The sequence below is a fragment of the Akebia trifoliata genome, chromosome 3 (genome assembly GCF_017979445.1).
Source record: "Akebia trifoliata isolate Shusen 1 chromosome 3, ASM1797944v1, whole genome shotgun sequence".
NCBI classification, from domain to species: Eukaryota; Viridiplantae; Streptophyta; class Magnoliopsida; order Ranunculales; family Lardizabalaceae; genus Akebia; species Akebia trifoliata.
Window position 1 is genome coordinate 46,621,168 of NC_141377.1, and position 23,197 is coordinate 46,644,364.

Sequence of the window (23,197 nt, forward strand, 5' to 3'; positions counted from 1 at the left end):
ATACTTAACCTCTCATCTCTCTATTAAAATTTTTATTTGCCCCTCTAAAATCTATCGTCGTCAACTTCTCCTAAAGGCCATAGTATCTTCTCCTAAAATTCATCATCTTTAATCTCCTTTATCTCTTTCACTCTCTCCAAACCATGGGTACATCTCCCCCAAATCCATTTTCTTCAACTGCCCTCACCTCAAATAATCCTCTCTCCAATTGCTTTTTTTAAAAAAAAAAAAAAAAAATAAAATAAAATTAGTGTTTCTGATATTTGGATGGAATCAGATTGATTTTGGATGAAGTGAAATCCTAATTGAATCGGATTGGATTCAAAGTTTCATTGATATGATATGATCAAATAAGATCTGAATAATAAGACAAACACTTCGGATCGGTAGTGGTTTGGTATTGATCTAGTACCTAACTGATCTATTGCCAGCCCTACTTGTTATTATGGATTCCTAATGATAAATAAAGAGTAATGGTGAACTTGAAAACTCATGCAAAAACTCCTTCAATCCTTTTAAGATTATCAAATTCTTGTCCAATCTTGTTCTAAATTATTACATTCTTTTTCTCCCTCAAATTCGCATATCCATTTTCAAGTCTCTCGAATCATTCTAACATTTATAGACATAGAAACCATGCACACTTAGGTTCACAGTTGATAAAAATCACGAGATTTGCAAAAACTCAATAAGATTATTGCAATACACTTGGATACCATGCTACACCTAGGAAAATATATGCCTGCAAATATAAATCATCAATTATATCTCAAATAAAGTTTTTGCTAAACAATGACAAAAAAGAAAAAATGGTCAAATGATGAAAATGGCCATCATACTAAAAACGGTAAAATGACGAAAATAACCAAAGGAAGTTTTAGTGGTCTTGTTACGCCTAGATAAACACTCCCACATACATGTGGGGGCGTACTCCACAAGTTTTAAACAATTAAATAACTTTTTTTAAAATAATAATAAAAATTATTTTGAATAAAAAATAATAAATACATTTTTTAAATCAATTAAACAGATAAATACATTTTATAATTAGATTTTTAAATTGATAAATTAAAATTTTCAAACAAAATAATAAAATTTTCAAAAATAAATAAATTAAAAGACTGGAAAACCAATTAGGAAAGAGTTTAAAATGATGAAAATTCTAAAACAGCGAGTCTTTAAATCCAACGGTCAAAAATATAAAATTCTTTAAAAACATTCCAACTTAAGAATTCTTCTCGGTTTTTTATCCACATAAATCGACCAAGATTTGGCTAGGATTCTCGCGGGGAGTAAAAAAAAAAAAAAGCGAGGAAGAGGGGTCTTCTCACATACGCACGACTCTAGCAAGACATCCTATATATCTATTAAAACAAGGGAGAAAAGAGTCGTGCAACATACGATAAAAAAAAAAATTGGGAGAAAGAGAGAGGATTAGTTGCTCACAAGGAAATCATTGATACTCTACACTTTTTTAAGTATCCTAGAAATCAGGTACGAATGTGTTACTCCGCGCAAGAGCAAGAAATTACTCTTGGCTAGGATTCCTTGGCTAGTTCTGACTCTTGCGGGGAGTTAGAAGTCGTTTGAATACGTTTGGATGAACAACTCCTTCGAAGAGTTACTCCGCGCTAGAGCAAGAAATTACTCTTTGTGAAGAAGTCGAGAAAACCTATTTCTCTAAACTCATCTTACGGGGAGTCAAAATCTAACGGTTCGTTTTACCGAAATACCCTTAACTTTATTAATTTTCTATGAAAATATTCCTAATTCATTTGCCTTAAATCAAATGAAAAAAATATTTATTAATATATTTTTTTTTTAATTTTGAGTATAATGGATTTAAACACATTATATTAATATTTAATATTTAAAATATTATATTATATTATATTAATATTTATTATAGTATATTATATTAATATTTATAGTTAAACACATTATATTAATATTTAATATTTAAAATATTATATTATATTATATTATATTAATATTTATAGTTTAAATGTCAAAAAAAATATAGTTTGAAGGCATATTATGACACTAAAAGACAGTCTGTCAATTTTTTTAAAAATTTTTTGAGTATAATGAATTTAAACATATTATATTAATATTTAATATTTAAAATATTATATTATATTATATTAATATTTATTTATATATTATATTATATTAATATTTATAGTTAAATTGTCAAAAACAGTATAGTTTGAAGGCATATTATGACACTAAAAGACAGTTTGTCAATTTTTTTTTAAATTTTTTGAGTATAATGGATTTAAACACATTATATTAATATTTAAAATATTATATTATATTAAATAAGAAAAAGATTAATTAAAATAATCATCTTTATTTATTTATAATCGTAATTTCAACAAAAGAAAAAAACATTTACAGTTTTAATATAATTATTGTATAACAATGTGGAATTATACTTTTTTTTTTAAAAAGCATTAAAACAAAGAAATAATTTCTTTAATAAAAATAATTCCATTAATTTTAATATATAGATAAATAAAACATACATATTGAAATATGAATTATGAGTGCAAACAAAACAAAATATAAGAAATATTTTTAAATTATAATTATATTAAGTTCAAGATCGGGAAAATCGGGTTGTCTAATACTTATGCCTGAATCCAATCCAATCTGAGTCATACATTTTTTTGGTGGACTAAACCCGAGGACAAACCCAAATTAATTATGCCCAAACCTAATCGATCGGGTTCAACCCAACATGTTTGGGTTTGGCCTGTCCAAGTTGTTGCCCTAGCAAAAGTTGGTGTGGGAATATATATTTTCTTCTAGAGTCGTGCTGGGGTGACACAGGATTTATTGTGATTCTCACAATTCTAACGTGGATATGCATACATAATTGTAGATGATTTTTACACATATTGCGAGGAAACACATCTATGGTTATGTACACATCTCACGTCAGACTTGTGAGAATCACAGTAAATACTTTGTGTCATTTCAGCATTTTCCTTTCTTCTAATTTATTCAATTAAAATTTGCACCTTTGGGTCTCCGGATTTAATTCTATTAAATTAAATAAACTAATTAAATCCATAATTAATGGAAAGTGATGATCCATTGGGCGAACCAGAATCTATTAATTAGCTGGTCACTTTGGATATCATTATCCTTAGCGTCTCCTTATTGACAAATTTTTAACGTTATTTGTCTGAATAGAAGAGGTCTTGAGTGAGTCTCCTATCTCGAGTTCCCAGTTGAATAGACACGCTTAGCACTCCATGAATATAGACTTTGAACCTCAGCAAAAGTCAACTCGTCCACTCATGGATGGAATAAGAAAAGCCCAGCAGCGCAATGAAAAGGTAGGTTGAATGATTTGGACATTATTCTCCTATTTTTGATCTTCAAAATAACTGTGCTATCTGAAAAAGATATATTTGCGATTACACTCAATTGAAGTTTGTAAGAGTAGAATTGTTCTTATATGTACCATTATGATAGATGTCTTGAATCTAATTGGTGAATGATCTGGTCACAAGGGAAGAATTATGTACACTTATCAACACATATGGGTTTTATTTATATAGGAAAAATGCTACAGTGACTTGAAATAACATTCAAAGTAGCGACAAGAGTATAATACTTGATTGTGTAGCCATAGATGTTTTTTTCTCGAAATACAAGCATATACAGACTAAGGTGTTGTTTGTTAAACTGAAAAAAATAAGTGCTGAATAGCATTAAGCGCTGAAACTTATAAGTGCTGAATTTAAGTGCTGAAAAAGTTGTTTGTTTATTACATATTGCTGAAACTGATAAATTGTCTTTGTTACCCTTACAATCATATTATACATTGTTTACATGTTTCAAATGCTTATTTATTATCAAACACAATAAAATATATTATTTCTTATAAAATTAAAATATAATTTATTTTTAAATAATAAATAATACTCAAATAATCTTCAATTTATAAATAATAATTTCTATTTATAAAAACCCACAAATTTCAAATTAAAAATAATGTCATATAAGTCACTAAAATTTGAAATCAACTTTAAAAGAACTTAATTTTGGATGAATAATTTTCGATGGAAATGAAGGATGTGTAATTATAAAAACACCCTATGAATTAATAAGGACAATCCACATTATAGCCATTTTTTGTTTTGTTTTATATGGGTTAAAGTTTTTGGAATGAGCAATTTTTTAGTGAGGATGGTCTATATGGTCTAGAGATCATCCTTACAAAAAATCAGTCTATTTTGAAACTTCTAACTCGTTAAAAATAATTTTTTTTTTTTTAAAAGGGATAATTTACGATACTTGAACTTGTTTTGATAGGGTTAGAAGTTTCAAGATGTGCTGATTTTTTGTGAAGATGATCTCCTCATTGTAGAGATTATCCTCACCAAAAATCAACTCATTCCAAAACTTTTAACCCATATAAGACAAAATAATTTAGCTATGGTGTGGGTTTATTAATTTGTGGGGTGTTTATATACTTTTATCAATGGGATATAAGAGGTAATATCCTTTTAAGAATAAGGGCATACTTGTCCATGTTCAAAAAAACAAAGGGCATACTTGTCCGTGTTGAAAAACGCGAAGTGCTTACCGCTTCAGCACTTTTTTTCAGCATCAAAATAGTGCTGAATTTTTTTCACTTATTTTCAGCAATAAGCACGAGTAAACAAACGCGCTATTTTGACAAAAGTGCTGAATTTAATTTTTTTCAGCAATAAGCACTGAAAAATAGCGCAAACAAACACCGCCTAAGAAAATCAATGGTTGGTTATGTATACACATGGTGTTATTTCGAGTCACTGGCTCACTGCCCGCCTCATAACAATAATCAAGCCTTGGCCCTGACGAAACTACACTAAAAAGAAGTAGGTTCCCAATTGCTTTTTGACTAATAATAAAACGACGCATTGACACATACATGATTTGTACGTGGCTGATGTGGCAAGGGCACAAAACCATAGATCTTTTCCTTGTGTATCCCAAAGAAAAAGATCTATGATTATGTGCTCTTGCCATGTGCAGACTGTGTATGTTTATCATGACTTGTTTTTTTAGGAGGGGGTAGGTAGTCTTAACTTGATAAAAGACAACAAATTCTCTCTCATTATTAATATTGGAGGATGCTAACTTCTCAATAAATCCTACTTTTATTGCATTGGTAGTTTTATCTACGATTTTAAAATCACAACTTACAACCAAACACCTAGATCCGATTATCCTTTTAATTTCTAATCATATATTGAGAGAGATTAATGTGTACATACAGGAGGAGGATTGTCAGCCTTTGTCGCCAACGTTGGTAAGTAATGGTTTCGTGAACTTTCAAGGGAGAATTGCAGATAAGCGAAAAACAGGAGGATGGAAGGCATCTCCATTCATCATAGGTTCGATATTTTTCTTGTTTTCCAAGCTCCCCTTTGTCTTTCTTATCTTCATTTTTTATTATTGTTGTTGTTATAATTTGTGCTTTTATTTAAGTTGTTAATTAGTTAGTGTGGTGGGTTTATTGGCAGTGAATGAGGTGGTGGAGAGGTTGGCATTTTACGCAATAGCGCCAAACATGGTATCTTATTTAATAACAAAGATGCACCAGGTTCTGCCTAAGTCAGCTACACACATCAACAACTGGATTGGAGCTGCCTTTGGTGTATCTGTTGTCGGAGCCTTCGTCGCTGATGCTTATTTGGGCCGATTTAAAACTATGAACGTCTTCTCTTGCTTCTACGCTCTGGTAAGTTTCAATATTAGGGACTATTAGAAGGGGGAGAAGTCGCTCACAGGAAAGTCAATCCGGGATTTCACAAAATCCTAGATTGATCAATTGCAAAACGTAGTTTTTACTAACTTGGATACTATTGTAATTTGGAGATACTGAAATACACAAAACATCTTGCGATTGGTTAATCGGGATTTTGTGTTTTGTATGATTTTTTTCCTCATTAATTCTACATATTGAATATACCTCCTTCACTTAAAAGAAATTAGAGCCACCAATCTTTAGCACAGATTACAAAATCATAGAGAGTGATGACTTGCCTTAATGAAAATAGACAAAATGAATATGGCTAGAACTTCCATTTTATTTTCTTCTTCTCTAGAGGTCTCATCAGAGATAACTGAGTTGTCTTGTAGAGTCACCTGCGAATCCTGAACCAAGCGAGATGAATAACATAGATAGAAAACCATTAGCTACGGACAAAATCAAAGAAAATGTGGGGGGGGGGGGGGGGGAACTAGTAATGGTAATGTCCAACAGCTTGAAGACCCAACCTTTGAAAATGACATCATTACCCTCATCTTCAACCTTTAAAGAACAGAAACAAAAACAAAAAAAAAAAAAAAAGCCTTTGATTTGTCTTTCCAAAACCAATCATCTTTAACCTCATTTGTAAAAACAAATTTCCTAATTTTCAATATTTAGACTAATCTACTTCAGCCTTCAAATCTAAAAAAATAGGATTTTTGAATTGGAAGATTATGAGATTTTTTATTATTATAAAATTCTATGATTTTTTTTTAATATACAAAGGACGAAGGTGATGTTCAAAACAATGGATTGAAGATGAAATTAAAATTAAAATTAATGTACTATAGAGGTTGATGAGTTTGGAGAAGACTAATTTTAGAAAAAAAATTAATAAAAATTTAGGGTTTTTCTATTGCATGTTAAAATGAGGATATTTAGACCATTTTATGTTACAATAGTAAAGAAGAACAAGATCGGAGGAGCATGTCATCTATTCGAAAACATTGGGGTATCTTAAATATTTACCCATTTGATAAAGGTATTTAATCACTCAAAAAAAAAAAAAAAACAAACAAATTGTGTGGGCGGGGGGCAATAAGGTCAAAGTGGGTATGTCATCAATTTAAACTTAAGTGGGGTATCTCAAATATTCATAAAAAAGATGGATGGATTTCTAAATCACCAAAAAACATGGGAAGGGGCAAAAAATTTAAATATGCATGGTGGGAGGGGGCAACACCATCAAAGGGATCTTGTCAAAGGGCTACAAAACACGGGTAACTTAACTGGCTAGTAGGGGTGCACATGGTTCGGATTGGTTCGGATTTTAGCAAAATTGGAACCGAACCAAACATGATCGGTTCTATAAATTTGGAACCGAACCAATCCAATTACCCTATAGAACCGAACCAATCTAAACCAACCTTGGTTTTGATTGGTTCGGATCGGTTCTCAGTTCTCATACTTTCAAAATAGGAAAACTAGTATTTTTTCTTTCAAAAGAGGAACCCTTTGGATTAGATCATAAATAATGCCTATTTTTAAAATGAAAATGATTTTATGATTAAATTTTGACTGAAATCAATGAAAATTGAAAATTAGAGGAAGCTTAATGAGACTAAAAAAAATTACAATTTTAAAATTGGTATTTTGGATGAATTAGTGAAGAAACTAATCCATAAATGGTAAATTAACGTATCCAAGCCTAAGTTCGTATAGTATTCATCTAACAAATACGGCATAAAGATTATCGTAAAAAAAATAAGGAATTAAATTCTTTGAAAAAGTTTTTCCATAAATGGGTTGATTCATTTGAGAGTTGAGAGAGAGATTTGTGTACATTTTTTATGAGTTTTTATTAGAAAAAAATAGAGGAGATAAAGTTGAAGACTTTGATGAGTTACCTCTACATAACATATATATATATATTATAATAGATACTTCAGATTAGTTCGGTTCTATTATACCCATAATCCGGAACCGAACAACTCAATCGGATTTTTTAATATACAATCTGTACCCAAACCAAATCATGTTCAATCCGAACCAATCCAATCCAAAAGGCTTCGAATTGGTTCGGTTCTCAGATTTACCCAATCCAATATGCATCCCTACTGGCTAGCACTACAAGAAATATCACTTGTAGCGACAAGATTTAGCGACAGTAATGTCTTGACCGCCACTATAGACTCATTTAACGACGGCTTTTCACTCGATCGTCGTAACAGATTTAAGTCTTTATCATGGAAATTTCTTTGGTTGTCGTTGTATGTGCATTCAGCAACGGCCACTCTTGCTTACTGTCGCTAAATTATCCTATAGCGACGATTAAACTTGGCCGTAGCTATAGGGCATTTATATGACATAAACTCTCGACTTCCCCCTTCCCTGTTTTTAGTTTCAGTTCTCTTTCCTCTATATTTCAACATCGTAGAGGAAAATTAAGGGAAAAAGAAGGTAAAACTCTCCAACATTTTCTCTCTCGATCTTTCATACTACAAATTAGATCTAGGGTTTCGAGATTTCAATTTTATTGGATTTTATTTTCTTATTCATTATTTTATTGATTCGTAGTAGTTGAGCTGGTTTGGTTTTTCAGATTGTCAATTTTAACGAAATTTCTCTAGTTTCCATTGTTGAATCGAGCTTGATATTAACTAAGGTGAGAAGAGTTTTACTGATAATTGATTTGAAATCGTTTCTTCAATAGCACTATTCATGATCGTAAGATCTTTGATGGAGAGTTTCTTGAGTTTTGCTAGGGTTTGATGAATCTGAACATGTTGGTTTTGGGAGATTCTTTGGTGAGTTTTGCACCCTTTTTTATTTCTGAAGTGTGTTTCAAATATTTGTTTGTTGACAATGATGCAGGATTTTTGGGGTACAATTTTTTTATTTTTTGTGGGAAGAGCTTTAGTTCGAAGAAGGCGAGTTTTGTGGGAATTACAACGTACAACTGAAGCTTTCTTCGCTGTTGTTTCGAGAATCATCTCCATCTTTTGCTTGTTTTACTGGGAATTACAACATGTTTTACAAACTACAACAACCTCAGAAAATGGAGTTTTTTACAAGACTCTTGACAGATGTAAGTTTATAGCTTTAATTTTCTTCTTTGCATTTTGTATCTTGTTCGGGTAGATTCAAATTTTGGTTTTTATTAACTTGAGTGGTTACATTCTTTTCAAATTCCACATATTAGAGTTTGAACACTTAGTCATGATTTGCCCAGTCTTATAATTGCTTCCTTTCTTGGAAAACTACGGATTTTGGTAGCCTTTCAGCTTTATATACATCATTTAGTTTAAAAGGCCATTCTTGTAAAGAAATTATTGGATCATTTGCTTCTTCTTCTTTTTTTTTTTTGAAGAAATTATTTGACCCCTAATTTGGTCATTACTGCACTCTTTTGTTTGTGAATTTTGCTAAATTAGGTGTCATAAGCAAGTTAGCTTTTAACATTTATGTGACTTTTTGATCCCTTGGATGGGTCATGAGTCTGAAAAGAAGAGAAACCAATAAAAGAAAATTTAAAGAATAATAAAATTTATGTTGCAGTTTCCAAATTTTCAGTTATTAAAGGAGAATGGTTTTCTATAAGTGTTCAATTTTGTAAGCACTTCCCTTGGACAATGTCTCACAAGAATGTGATTCACTACGGTGATTCAAAATCTTTAAATGCCTATAATGTTTTTTTTTTTTAAATGAGAATGATATTCTAATTTGGATCCTTGGCAATCTTTATAATTAAATGTTGCTACTGTATTGTTTGATCTTATTGTAAATATTTGAAGTTACCATCTATAAGATTGTAGTTGAGAACTCTTGATTTCACCAGTACGATGGTTATTTCTATCCTATCTGAAGTTCCACAAAATTTTCATGGATTCATGTGAATTGATGGCATGTGATTTTTTGTGCCAGCTTCCCAAGGTCTTGGGGCTAAACTCTGTAGATCAGGTGTTGTTGGATGCACCCAATAGTGGGACTCAGGTAAGTTAACCAAACTATGCTAACACCCACTTAACTCTCTCAAAGGGGTTTCTCTTCTTTATGCTCCATCTGTTAACATGTTACTTCCTGATCACTCCCAACTCAATAGGTTCATATCAAACTAGTTTTGACTTGGAAGTGGAATCCATATCCAAGGAAAACTAATTGCTTTCTTGCTTGGTCTGGCTTCTTTGGGTAGAATTACAGAAATGGATATTTTTATTTACCCATTACTAGATTGTTATGAACGTTTGTTCATTGTGGAATGTTAGCGTTGAGTATGTTCCTTCTTCATTGCAACTTGGCATGGAAGATTTGGGGATCTTTCTTTACCCACTTATATTCACTGGATTATGTCCTGTTTTGTTAAAGATGTATTATGTTTCTTGGTGATATTTCTTTCTTATGCAATTAATTTGGCATATTTAAAAAAAACGTGTTCACAGATGAAGAGTAAGGTCTTCACAAAATTGTATTTTGCATTATGGGGCTCTTATTCAATGGTTTTTAGTCCTTGAAGAGTTTAAAGGGCTATCTATTGAGGATTTTGTTTTTAGATGTGACCATGTTGTTGCTGAAAATCTACCTATTATGTTGACAGAAGGGGCTAGACACTAAGGAACCAAATTTCAAATATTTATCAAGCACTCAAGATGAGATTAGTGTGTCAAGGGTCACTCCATTATAGAAATAATATGAGAATCATACTAGGTAATAAGTATGATGCTGCCTGGTACGTTATCAAAATAGAGATTGGTGCAAGACATTGTCTTTGATTCATTAGTGGTGTCTTTGTTAACAGGTGGGATAGAAACACCTAGTTTTGAGTTGTCGAGAGAAGACTGAGTTCTGGATGATGTCAAGTATCGAACATATCCAAGTATTGGAAACTTTTCTAGTATTCTTGGGGTTTACAATGGCATGTCATTAATAGTGCACATACCACAAGCTTACCTGTGTGTCAGTCTATTTGGTGACCCTTATGCCTTTCTCATCTCCAAGAGGGGAAAATGAGCCAATTAGATATGTCTAATTGAACCAACAATCTTTTCTAAATAGATAGAAAGCAGGACTAATGATGTATATATACTATACTGCTTTCTCACACTTGCAGCCTCTTGCTGCCACTACTAACAAAATAAGCTCACCTTGAACCACCATTGTCAGAACTGTACATTATAGTCTACTAACTAGTATAAACATTATGGAACTTAATTTGATGTTCTAAATTACGACAAGAGGCGAAATATAGCGCGATTTCATCTTGTCATCTTCATAATAACCATTGTTATTATCTTCTTTTCCAGATTTTTGGTAATACATGATCTAGTAAATTAAGCACTCTGAAAATCATTTAGTGTCTCTGCTTCCATTTATTCCCAGACTTGTATCACAAGTGGCAAGAAATTGGAAGTTCCGCCTTCTACAAGTTAGATTTTTTTGCTTCAAATCCCACGTGCTCCCTTTCTAAAGGTCGAGCTTATTTTGTGCAATGTATTTTGTAGCATTTAACATGGCATGCTCTTGGTCTAGTCTTCACTCTTGAATTATAAATGCCTTGTGTTTGTTAGACTCTCTAAACTAGTTTGCCATTGATCCACTTATTCTATTGCAAATTGCATTTATATTGTGTAGTGATTTTATGCTACCACTAACACCTTGATACCTCAAATTTCATAGATACTAGCTGGATTTTTTATAGGATGAGCTCCTTGATGAAGAGATCCCATCACAAACAATCATACTAGCTTTTGTGGTCTTGGTTTGGATAGCAGGTGAAAGGTGTAGAGATGTCCTCATTTTCTGAGATTGATTTTTTCCTTGCATGTTTGTTTGGTGAAACTGATGGATTGGTTTCTTGGGTGCAAGTTGTGGATTATGGGGTTCATAAGCTGTGGCAATACAACAATGTTCAGGTATGAGATTTACACTTGATCTTGTTCTCTACATGATGAATGTGTCCCTTTCTATAATTGTAGGGATGTTTGGCACATACAGAAATATCATTATTGAGATGCATGAAAGCGGATGGGGAATGCAGAAATATCATTGCTTATATGGCTGAATTGGTTCCGATTTTGTAGTGTTTCGTGGGTGTGAACGATGGAGATAAGTTCGAGATGTTTGTTGTTTCTCTGTATTAGATAAGTTAAACATGTATGCTTCTCTAAAATAATTCAATTTGAATTTCTTACTAGTTAAACACCGGTTAACTAAAATCTTCAATTTGATGGATTTTATGGATTAATTTTCTCTTTAGGAGGGCATTCAATGAATAGCTTCTACATATTATAAAGGATGAAGGTGTTTATCTGCATACAGCCCTCCAAGATCAATGTCCTTAGCGTATTATGAAGAAGACATCGAAACATCGCTTTGTAAAATTATATATTTGTTGAAGCTATAAGAAAGTTCATTAGATTTTGAATTCAAAGCATGCTATGAATTTCAAGACAAGCCATAAAATAATAGTTGTAGTAACTTCAAAGAATTGAAAATCCTAACTTATTTTCCTTATTTTTTTGGGTTAGGAAATGAAGATTTTGAGTTCCCAATCCTCTGTTTTGAATTTTGAGTCTTGATTCATCATGGAATCGATGCTTTGGTTTGATGGTTATTTATGGTATTCCTTTTGGGATTTTTTTTGTAGGGAAAAGTTGTGGGTTAAGATGGTTTAACCAGCTAGATCCAAGGATTAACAAGAGGACTTTTAGTGAGGACGAAGAGATGAAGTTGTAGCCTCTTCCATGGTAGGACTGTTAATGCATAAGAAGATGGAGATGGTCAACCCATGGTCTAAAATCTCGTATTGTTTCAATGTTTCGGGTTTTTTTTAGAAACTGAAACTATACCTATACATTTTGATATAATGTATACATTTGATGTATTCAAAAACAAATCTTCCAGTGGAGACCAAGGTCTGGGTGCATGTCATCGATTAGAAAACGAAAGGGTATTTGAAATATTTACGAAAACAAAGAGGGGGTTATTTAAATAATGGTCTTTGGGAGGAGATCAAGGTCAAGGGCATTCATCAGTTTGAAAACAAAAGGGTATCTCAAATATTTACCAAAACAGTGAGGGGGTTATTTAAATAAGTGGTCTTTGGAAGGAGACCGAGGTCAAGGGCTTTATTTCAAAAGCATTCAAAATCAAAATGTTCCATCAGTCGGACGTTTTGGGGAAAAACAGAGACGAGAAGGAGAGAAAGAAAAGAGGTAAGCCAAGAACTCCACTCAGATCTGAAAATCCAAGAATATCTCTCTCTCTCTCTCGCTCTCCACCTTTGGATTCTCTATTTTTGAGTTTTACTTTGGAAACTATTGAAATTTATCCTTTTTGTTTTAATTTTTTTCATAGGGAATTATTTTGCCAATATAATTTTTTTTGAAATTGAAACCCTATAGCGAGGGTCAAACATGATCGTCGCTATAACCTTATTTTCTATCAGCAAAAAAAGTTTTCTCAAAAAAAAGAATTTCCTTAAAAAAATGCCTATAGCGACAGTCATTGTAATGGTGGTCGTCGCAGAAAGATATAGCGACTTCAGTTATACCGACGAGCAGCAACGATCACTTTGGCCATCGATAACGGAAGTAGCGTCGGACTTTGAAAGATATAGCGAGGGTCTCGGCCGTCGCTATATCTCTGTTTTCTTGTAGTGTAGGGGTATTTCTAATGAAAAAAAAAAAACATTGAGGTGGGCCTGGGCCCTTCTTGGCTCTCACAATGACGAGAGATCGGTTCAACTGTGTGACCAAAATACAGGGATTATTTACGGGTGTTGTTGACAAACACATACACATAATTTGGGCAGCAACTGTTTTGGGCATATTTTTGGCTTCCCACTTTTAAGGAGCTGTTATTGGCACCCCATCTTTTACTTATTACACCCCAATTAAAAATCAAGGAAATAAGTGAATGCTTAAGATTAAGAATAAATGAAAGTTAGTGTGCCAATATAAGCTTTATTGTTTTTTATTAGATTCCTGTTTTTGGGTTTTAGGATTCTATATGAGCCTAATCATAAATGTAAACAGCTACTGTTATTGTTTGAATGAGTGCTAGAAAGTTCTGTAATGTTGAGATTATAATTTGAGCTGAACCTTTGTAATGAAAAATGTGATTTAATCTTTATTTGGGGGTGTGATAAATAATTTAAAAAATAAGGGTGTAATGAGTAAAAGTTGCGGTACCAATAGAAGCTCTTCATTTTTACTAGAATCAAAAGAACAGTGCTTTTGGGCCCTAAATTCTTCCTCAAATTTAATGGGACTCATTTGGCCCTAACTCAAAATCAATTGGCAATGCGTGGAGAGGCTTAGGAGCTTATAAAGAGAGAGATAAAAATAATGAGTGTTTGATATGGGACTAAAGTCAGGCCCGCACTTGTGGGCAAGACTAGGCTAAAATACTTGGAGATATAATCTGAGTGATGATATCATGATAAATTTGGGGGTCCAACTTAAAATCAATTGACAATGAGTGGAGAGGGCCAAGATCTTATAAAGAGAGAGAGAGAGAGAGACAAAGGCTATGTGTATCGGAGGGATAAGACCGTGTGCGTCATCATTTGGAGCCGACCAATTCGATGAAGAGGACGAAAAAGAGGCCCGCAAGAAGTACTCTTTCTTCAACTGGTTTTTCTTTGCGATCAACATGGGATCACTCTTGGGTATTACACTACAAGTTTATGTACAAGTGAAGATAGGTTGGGGATGGGGGTTCGGAATCTCGGCAGTTGCGATGTTCAGCTCCATCGTTATTTTAGTCATCGGTATGCCATTTTATAGGCACCAGAAGCCCATGGGGAGTGCCTTCACAAGGTTTCTTCAGGTTAGTGTGGCTTCTGTGAGGAATCATTTGAGAGGAGTGGAGGTTGGACGAGAAATTGATCTTTATGAGGTCAAGACTAAAGAGTCTGATATAAAGGGTGCTCGAAAACTTCGCCACACCTCACAGTATAGGTGGGTCTAACTAAGTATGATTAATTATGTGGTTATCACTAATCAATCCAACTCTAGGTTTCTACTCTAGGGAGTTGGGTTACTACACAACTCCAGCTTTTCTTTTTGCACCACATGGCAAAATCATTACAGCCCACACGGATAACGACATTAGCAATCCAAAACCACAGCCTTCTAGATTTCGTGAAAAAACTCATATTGAATATATATATATATATATCAACAAGAATTTTTTTCCAACTTCATCCAAGGTGTTGAAATTGAATGGCTACTGAATTTCCAAATTTAAAAGTAAAACTCAACTGTGAAAGATAACTTGTTCAAAAAGATTTCTTCTCTTAAAATTTTGTCCTTTATCCTGTGGCACGGGATCATGTTTTTGGATGCCACAATATTTTGAGCTCACGACCCCTAGTAAGTTTTAAAGTCTTCCTAAGTTAGTCAGGCTAGTCTGAGTGTCTTACTCATCTTAAATAGCCGTTAATGTCGTTAATTAACCGTTTAAAAGTTCATTTTTTTCCCGTTTAATTAACAGGTTCTTAGACAAGGCAGCTGTTATAAAGGACACTGAAGCCAACACTACAAACCGTTGGAGAGTTTGTACAGTAACCCAAGTGGAAGAATTTAAATCCTTCATTAGGATTCTACCTGTATGGGCATCAACCATAGCCTTCTACATTGCATTTGCTCAACTCCATACCTTCTTCATTAGCCAAGCAGCGATAATGGACCGAAAAGTCGGCCCAAACTTTGTCATCCCTACTGGCTCTGTTACTATCTTCAATGCCATCAATGGTCTCATCGTTGTCCCCATCTGTGAAGGATGGATGCTTCCTATCCTTCGACACTACACTGGCCATCAACGTGGCCTGACTGCCCTACAACGAATGGGTCTTGGTCTATTTTTGTCTATATTCTCCATGATTTCATCCGCATTAGTTGAAAAAAAGAGGAGAGATCATTCTAAGAAAATGCCTATTAGTGTGTTCTGGCTTGTCCCCCAATTCTTCATCTTAGGTACTGCCGAAGTGTTCACATATGTTGCACAATTGGAGTTTTTCTATTATGAAGCAACTGATGGGACTCGAAGCATTAGTAGTTCAATTTTCCTTACTGCGATTGGGATTGGGAGTTGGTTGAGTACCGCAATTGTTACGATCTTGGAGAATGCCACTGGCGGTGGAGATAAAGGTGGTTGAGGAGCGATTTGAATCAAAGTCGGCTCGATTACTTCTACTGGGTGTTGACAGTCATTAATGCTATTGATTTCTTGATATTCTTGTTGGTTGCTTGGCGTTTCAAGGGGAGGGATTATGTTAGTAGTAGTGTGAGAAATGCAGGGTTGGTTGATTTGGATGACATAATTGAAGGACATAGTGCTATAAAGAGATAGTATGGTGTTAGGACTTAAAATGGCCAGATCTATATATATATATATGGGTCCCGTTCGGCACCCTAAGTTTTACCACACACTTTAACAAACGCGTTTTGTCTTACATGGGTTAGAAGTTTCGGAATGAGCTGATTTTTGGTGAGGATGATCTCTACACCATAGAGATCATCCTCACCAAAAATCAGCTCATTCCAAAACTTCTAACCCCATCAAAATTGATTTACTAAAAATGGACGGTCCACGATTTTTCAACGTGTAAACATGGGGCTAAACATTTCGGAATGGGCTGATTTTTGGGGAGGATGATCTTCTAATCATGGAGATCATCCTCACCAAAAATCAGCTCATTCCAAAACTTCTAACCCATGTAGGACAAAAAACGTTTGTTAAAGTGTGTGGTAAAACTTAGGGTGCTGAACATTTCCCTATATATATATAGGGAAATGTTCAGCACCCTAAGTTTTACCACACACTTTAACAAACGTTTTTTGTCCTACATGGGTTAGAAGTTTTGGAATGAGCTGATTTTTGGGGAGGATGATCTCCATGATTAGAAGATCATCCTCCCCAAAAATCAGCCCATTCCGAAATGTTTAGCCCCATGTTTACACGTTGAAAAATCGTGGACCGTCCATTTTTAGTAAATCAATTTTGATGGGGTTAGAAGTTTTGGAATGAGCTAATTTTTGGTGAGGATGATCTCCTCACCATAGAGATCATCCTCACCAAAAATCAGCTCATTCTGAAACTTCTAACCCATGTAAGACAAAACGCGTTTGTTAAAGTGTGTGGTAAAACTTAGGGTGCCGAACGGGACCCATATATATATGGGAAATGTTCGGCACCCTAAGTTTTACCACACACTTTAACAAACGTTTTTTGTCCTACATGGGTTAGAAGGTTTGGAATGGGCTGATTTTTGGTGAGGATGATCTCTATGATTAGAAGATCATCCTCCCCAAAAATCAGCTCATTCCGAAATGTTTAGCCCCATATTTACAAGTTGAAAAATCGTGAACCGTCCTTTTTTGTAAATCATTTTTTATGGGGTTAGAAGTTTTGGAATGAGCTGATTTTTGGTGAGGATGATCTCCTCACCATAGAGATCATCCTCACCAAAAATCAGCCCATTCCGAAACTTCTAACCCATGTAGGACAAAACGCGTTTGTTAAAGTGTGTGGTAAAACTTAGGGTGCTGAACGGGACCCTATATATATATATATGTTTGTTGCTGAACATTTCCCTATATATATATAGATCCAATTTTTTTATATGGATCCGGATCTAATTCTGATTCTACCCAAGTGAATTGCTTGATTTGGGTTAGATAATTTCTATTATACTTATTTGTTAATTGTTGTGCTACTTTATTTTAGGAAAAATTACTTAATTGCGATCCTAATGGAGGGGTTTCTTTCTAAATAATCCCTAAGTTTTGGGCGTCCATTTAGTAAAAATATTCTTTCTTAATAGTTTATTATCGTCGAGCTCACCACTTTTTATTGTTTAGTTCAATAATTTTAATATCGAACTTACCACTTTTTGACAATGATTAAACATGACTTAAAAGAGTTGCGTCCATCAAAATATTAATATTATTGAACTTGATGATATTGTTATATTATTGATAAACACGATACTTTTAAGTCATTTAATTATTGTTGAGTTCGACAATATATTCATAAAAAAATTGTTGAACTCGACAATAAAAATGTTGAACTAAACAATTAAAAGTAGTGAACTTAATACTAAGTGGTGTGTTAAACAATAAAAATGTTGAACTAGACAATAAATAGTGGTGAACTTGACACTGTAAATGTGATCCAGATTTTTTTTTCCGACTTTGATATTGGGTAAATCACTTCAAAATACCCAAAATGCATATATCATATATAGATGTGAAAGAAACGCTTGAATCAAAACATCAAAATTCGACATAATCATAAAAAAGTATAGAATCTCAATTTTGTTTTTTATTTTTTATTTTTTTATTATTATTTCTAAATCGTCAAAATAAATTTTTAAAAAAGTATATGTAAATATTCACCATAAAAAAAATCATCGGAAATGATAGCAATCGCCGTTGGAAAACCTAACTATGTGTAATTCAAAACCATTATAATGAGTTGAGGTTCAAGGGCCATTAAGAAAGAATTTTTTTACTAATGAACTATTAAAATATGAGGATTATTTAGAAATAAACCCCTATGTTAGGTTGCGTTAAGTTATTTTCTCCACAAAATTTGCCAAATTTTCTAAAAATTTCTGAATATAATATCACAAAAGGGGTCCATGAAAAAATGGGCTGCTTGAGAATATTAATTCAATACTTGCTGATTATTTCAGTAAAATCATAGATTTTTTGTGGAAGATTTTATATTTTTTCTTTGCCCTTGAATAAAACTTTTTCAACCTCAAAATTTAATTGAGAGTTAAAAATTGAAAAAAAGATCATCAAGTCCAAGCCTTATCCCAAGAATTTAGGGTGGTCAGCTGAATCAATCCTGCAGGATGGATGAAAGAAAAGTTCATGGGGAAGGGGATAAAAAACAATGTGGATTATTATGGGTCAATTTCTTAAGGATTTAACTGAATCAAAAATAAAACACGTAAGAGTTTAGGAACAGATGGTCAACCACTGATTGTAATCTGACCATTTGGATTATTTTTACAACATGAGGAAAATATATGGTGTAGCCACCAAGTGTCAAGCTCAAAATGCATGGATCAGTGGGTGGATTCCTAAAAAAAAGTGCCAGGTGGCATGCAAAGGCAATCTGTAGTTGGGTTGGAATCCAACTCCAGAAACACAGGGCCTGCACTTTGAAAATGAGTTAAGACTTTGAATCAGAATCTTTAGTAATCACAAAGATCAAACGACTTAGATGTAATCTGATAATGGCCTATCGGATAAATATGATCGATTGACTAATTAATGTAATTCTTGGCTATCTCAAAAAATGACTCAATTGATGAAAATTTGCTTGAATCCTAGAAATAGTCAATTGAGATTGATTTTTGAGATTCTCAAGTGGATTGCAACCTACTTGAGACTTAACTTAAGACAAGAAGCTTAGTTTGTATCAATTTGACCAAATCCAAATGTTTGGACGGCAATTTTAAGTCTCCCTACACCAACCATTCCTAACATCAACATCTTTTTAATTATCAAAAGTTGGATTAATGGGCCATCTTTCAACTAATTAACTCTCACAAACCTCCAAACACAAACAAATCGAACTGTTTAATCAAAACAAGGACAACATACCAACACTTATGCTCGGAATTTGAGTCTCTATAATTAGTAGTGCTTATTTAACTAACAACCCATATCAGTGTATTTTTAGAACAGGTCTTGAGTGAGTCTCCTCTTCATTGAATAGAGCTTCTTGCACACACAGCCTCCATGAATGGAATTGAGCCACAACACAAGTCCTCTCATCCACCCATGGATGGAATTGGAAAATCCCAGGAACAAAATGAAAAGGTAGGTTGAGTGATTTGGGCGTATAATTCTCTTTTTTTTTATCTATAAATAAATGTGTTATTGGGAAAAGGTATATTTGCAATCATGGTTCAAAAGATCATATTGATTGAAAAAACTGTTATGGTATCAGCCAATGCATTCGATGCAAACCAATACATTCCCGAAACATTCAATGTTCCAGGGTCAATGTTTCGTATGGGTCTTAGCTGATACCAATACATATCTTCCGATACATTTCAATATTTTAAACCATGTTTGCAATTATGCCCAATTAAAGTTCGTTGGAGTAGAGTTGTACTTGTGTCAATCTGATAGATGTCTTAAATCTAGTGGGTGTGATTGTTCATGAGGGAAGTACCAAGTACTTTTCTTTTTGAATAATGATTTTATAACTAGAAAGTCTTCACTCAGTCAATACTCGGCTAACGTGTTATGGACACAGAATCCAGATCTGTTTCTTAGGAATACACAAATGCAAATCCACATAAAAGATGTGCATTTTTGTATCCTGAAAAAACAAATCTATGGTTTCGAGTATGTAACACGTTAGCCGAGTATTGACCAAGTGATGACTTTCTAGTTAGAATATCAACACTTTTTTTTTTTTTGGGAGGGGGGGGGGGGGGAGAGAGAGAGAGAGAGAGAGAGAAGAGAGAGAGAGAGAGAGCAAAGAGGGGTTAATAGAGGTATCAAGGCCTTAGAGTACACGACTAATCCTTGGGGCAAGTGCAGCCCCCTCCACCCACACGCATTAAGTAATTTTTGGGATAACTGCCTTTAGGGGGATTCAAACTCAAGACCTCTACTGCTTTGAGAAGTGGCTTGGCAATCTCACCAACCCTTAGATGGTTACGTACCATGTACATTTACCGTTGCATTTGTTTTATATAGGCTAGGGTTCCATTGACTCACTTAAAAAACAAAGAATCTATGGGTATTATCATTGGAAATGAAAAATATTGGAGGATGCTAACTTCTTAATAAATCTTGGTATTTTATCTTTGGTGTCAAAATAAAAACTTACAATCAAACACCTTAAATTATTCTTTTAATTTCTAATCACATATTGAGAGTGAATAATTAATGTGTACATAAGGAGGATGGTCAGCCTTCGTCCACAACATTGGCGAGTAATGGTTGCATGGACTTTCGAGGGAGAATTGCAGATAAGCGAAAAACAGGAGGATGGAAGGCATCTCCATTCATCATAGGTTCAATATTTTTCTTGTTTTCCAAGCTCCACTTTGTCTCTCTTAATTTTATTCTTCTGTTGTTATACTAGTGGAATTTTTATTTAAGGTGATAGATAGTAAGTGTGGTGAATGGGTTGGCAGTGAACGAGGTGGCAGAGAGGTTGGCATTTTTTGCAGTGGCGGTGAACATGGTATCTTATTTGGTAATAGAGATGCACCAGTCTCTGCCTAATGCAGCTACACACGTTACTGACTGGATTGGCGCTGCCTTTGTTCTTACCCTTCTCGGAGCCTTCCTCGCTGATGCTTATTTGGGCCGATTTAAAACCATCATCATCTTCTCTTGCATCTATGCTGTGGTAAGTGGAAAGATTAAGCACTCTTATAATCTACTTATATGTTTTTTTTTCTAAAACTTATTTCCCTCATCAATTTAACATATTGAATTTGAGCCTACTTTTGGTCATCTGGGAGAATTTAGGCATATGTTTGCTCACATCCCATTTTCAGGGAATGGTCCTGCTAACACTCTCAGCTTCCATAGACAGCCTACGCCCACCTCCATGCCTTGGCCGAGTTTGCAAACCAGCATCAAATAGCCAGACAGCCTTCCTCTACTGTGCATTGGCCTTAATTGCGCTAGGAACAGGTGGGATAAAACCATGTGTGTCATCGTTCGGAGCTGACCAATTCGATGAAGCAGACGAAAAAGAGGTCCAAAAGAAGTACTCCTTCTTCAACTGGTTCTTCTTTGCCATCAACATGGGAGCAATCTTGGGCATTACACTTCTAGTTTATGTACAAGCGAATGTAGGTTGGGGTTGGGGGTTGGGGGTCCCAACAATTGCGATGTTCTGCTCGATCGTTATTCTAGGCATGGGGGTACCATTTTATAGGTACCAGAAACCCATGGGGAGTGCATTTACAAGGTTCATACAGGTTGGTGTGGTTTCTGTGAGGAACCATTGGAGAGGAGTGGAGGTTGGACAAGAAGCCGATCTTTATGAGGTCAAGACCAAAGAGTCTGATATCTTTGGTGCTCGAAAACTTCGCCACACCTCACAATACAGGTGGGTATAAGTATGGCTAATTATGTTGTTATCACATATCAACCCTACTCCAGCTTTGTACTCCAGGGAGTTGGGTAGTTACACAAGTCCAGGTTTCCTATGTGCACCACGTGGAAAAATCATTAGGCCTACTGACTCATTTATAATGGATCAATGCCCTCATCATAACCTCTATCATACTTGGGACAATATATATAAGACTAGAAATGTATAGATACACCTGGTCATGAATTGCCGTTAATTAACCGTTTAATTTTTATTTTATTTTTATTTTATTTTTTCGTTTAACAGATTCTTGGACAAGGCAGCCATCATAACGGATCATGAAGATAATACTAGAAACCGTTGGAGACTTTGCTCAATAACTCAAGTAGAAGAATTCAAATGCTTTGTAAGGGTTCTACCCGTGTGGGCATCAACCATAGCTCTCTCCATCTCATTTGCCCAACTTTCTACTTTCTTCATTAGCCAAGCCATCATCATGGACCGAAAACTTGGCCCAAATTTTGTCATCCCTGCTGGCTCCGTACCCGTCTTCAGTGCCATCAATGCTCTCATCCTTGTCCCCATCTATGAAGGATGGATGGTTCCAATCCTTCGACGCTACACTGGGCATCGACGTGGCATAACCTCACTACAACGAATGGGCGTTGGTCTATTCTTGTCTATATTCTCCCTGATTTCGGCCGCATTAGTTGAAAAGAAAAGGAGAGATCATTATAATCCAAAGTCCATGAGTGTATTTTGGCTTCTCCCCCAATTTTTCCTCATAGGTAGTGCAGAAGTGTTCACATATGTTGGACAATTGGAGTTTTTCTACGATGAAGCAACTGATGGGACTCGAAGCATTAGTAGTGCATTGTTCCTTAGTGAGATTGGGATTGGGAGTTGGTTGAGTACCGCAATTGTTAAAATCTTGCAAAAAGCCACGGGTGGTGAAGATAAAGGGTGGTTGAGGAACAATTTGAATCAAAGTCGGCTCGATTACTTCTATTGGGTGTTGACAGCCATTAATGCCATTAATTTCTTGATATATTTGTTGGTTGCTTGGCGTTTCAAGGGTAGGGATAATGTTGGTTGTAGTGTAAGAGATGCAGCGTTTGTTGATTTGGATGATGGAATTGAAGGACAGGATGCCATAGAGAAATAGTATGGTGTGTAACTGAAATTTATAACTTTTGTTTGTTTGTAATTGTCCTTAAGCTATGATTTGAACAAATTTGTAATTGTCCCTTACAATTCTATGCGACCTTCTAAATTTTAGACAAAATGTATTATGTAGAACTACCGAATGATGCTTTAAGAAAAAATAATTAATGAATTATCCTACATTTATCA

The 23,197-nt window shown here is 34.3% G+C and overlaps 3 protein-coding genes and 1 pseudogene across 24 annotated transcripts; all 4 read left to right on the forward strand.

Annotated features, from left to right (window-relative positions):
• Positions 1-1,405: 1,405 nt before the first annotated feature.
• Positions 1,406-6,221, forward strand: LOC147407412 (protein NRT1/ PTR FAMILY 8.3-like). Of its 2 annotated transcripts, none has more exons than XM_086435967.1 (4): positions 1,406-1,494; positions 3,202-3,347; positions 5,279-5,396; positions 5,526-6,221. In XM_086435967.1, exons 2-4 carry the CDS (start codon positions 3,264-3,266, stop codon positions 5,768-5,770), a joined length of 447 nt encoding a protein of 148 aa, XP_086292093.1. In that variant the 5' UTR covers positions 1,406-1,494; positions 3,202-3,263; the 3' UTR covers positions 5,771-6,221. The 2 variants fall into 2 exon arrangements, with proteins under 2 accessions (XP_086292093.1, XP_086292094.1); XM_086435968.1 differs by having other exon boundaries at positions 1,408-1,494; positions 3,205-3,347.
• Positions 6,222-7,885: 1,664 nt separating this feature from the next.
• Positions 7,886-12,963, forward strand: LOC147407413 (uncharacterized). 20 transcript variants are annotated; one of them, XM_086435970.1, is made up of 7 exons: positions 7,886-8,215; positions 8,358-8,420; positions 8,630-8,843; positions 9,680-9,748; positions 11,521-11,664; positions 11,833-11,905; positions 12,009-12,963. In XM_086435970.1, the coding sequence occupies exons 3-6, from the start codon at positions 8,784-8,786 to the stop codon at positions 11,890-11,892; spliced, it is 333 nt and encodes a 110-aa protein (XP_086292096.1). In that variant the 5' UTR covers positions 7,886-8,215; positions 8,358-8,420; positions 8,630-8,783; the 3' UTR covers positions 11,893-11,905; positions 12,009-12,963. The 20 variants fall into 20 exon arrangements, 11 of the variants coding, with proteins under 11 accessions (XP_086292096.1, XP_086292101.1, XP_086292105.1 ...); XM_086435979.1 differs by lacking the exon at positions 7,886-8,215 and having other exon boundaries at positions 8,225-8,420; positions 11,451-11,523; positions 11,618-11,664; positions 12,399-12,963; XM_086435978.1 differs by lacking the exon at positions 7,886-8,215 and having other exon boundaries at positions 8,226-8,420; positions 11,451-11,523; positions 11,618-11,664.
• Positions 12,964-14,284: 1,321 nt separating this feature from the next.
• On the forward strand, positions 14,285-16,125 carry LOC147407414 (protein NRT1/ PTR FAMILY 8.2 pseudogene; annotated as a pseudogene). The gene is made up of 2 exons (XR_015175722.1): positions 14,285-14,715; positions 15,251-16,125. The product of XR_015175722.1 is annotated as a protein NRT1/ PTR FAMILY 8.2 pseudogene (transcript).
• A 4,557-nt stretch (positions 16,126-20,682) lies between these two features.
• On the forward strand, positions 20,683-23,138 carry LOC147407415 (protein NRT1/ PTR FAMILY 8.1-like). Its single transcript, XM_086432839.1, has 4 exons — positions 20,683-20,807; positions 20,931-21,148; positions 21,300-21,859; positions 22,151-23,138. The coding sequence occupies exons 1-4, from the start codon at positions 20,738-20,740 to the stop codon at positions 23,007-23,009; spliced, it is 1,707 nt and encodes a 568-aa protein (XP_086288965.1). The 5' UTR covers positions 20,683-20,737; the 3' UTR covers positions 23,010-23,138.
• Positions 23,139-23,197: the final 59 nt, after the last annotated feature.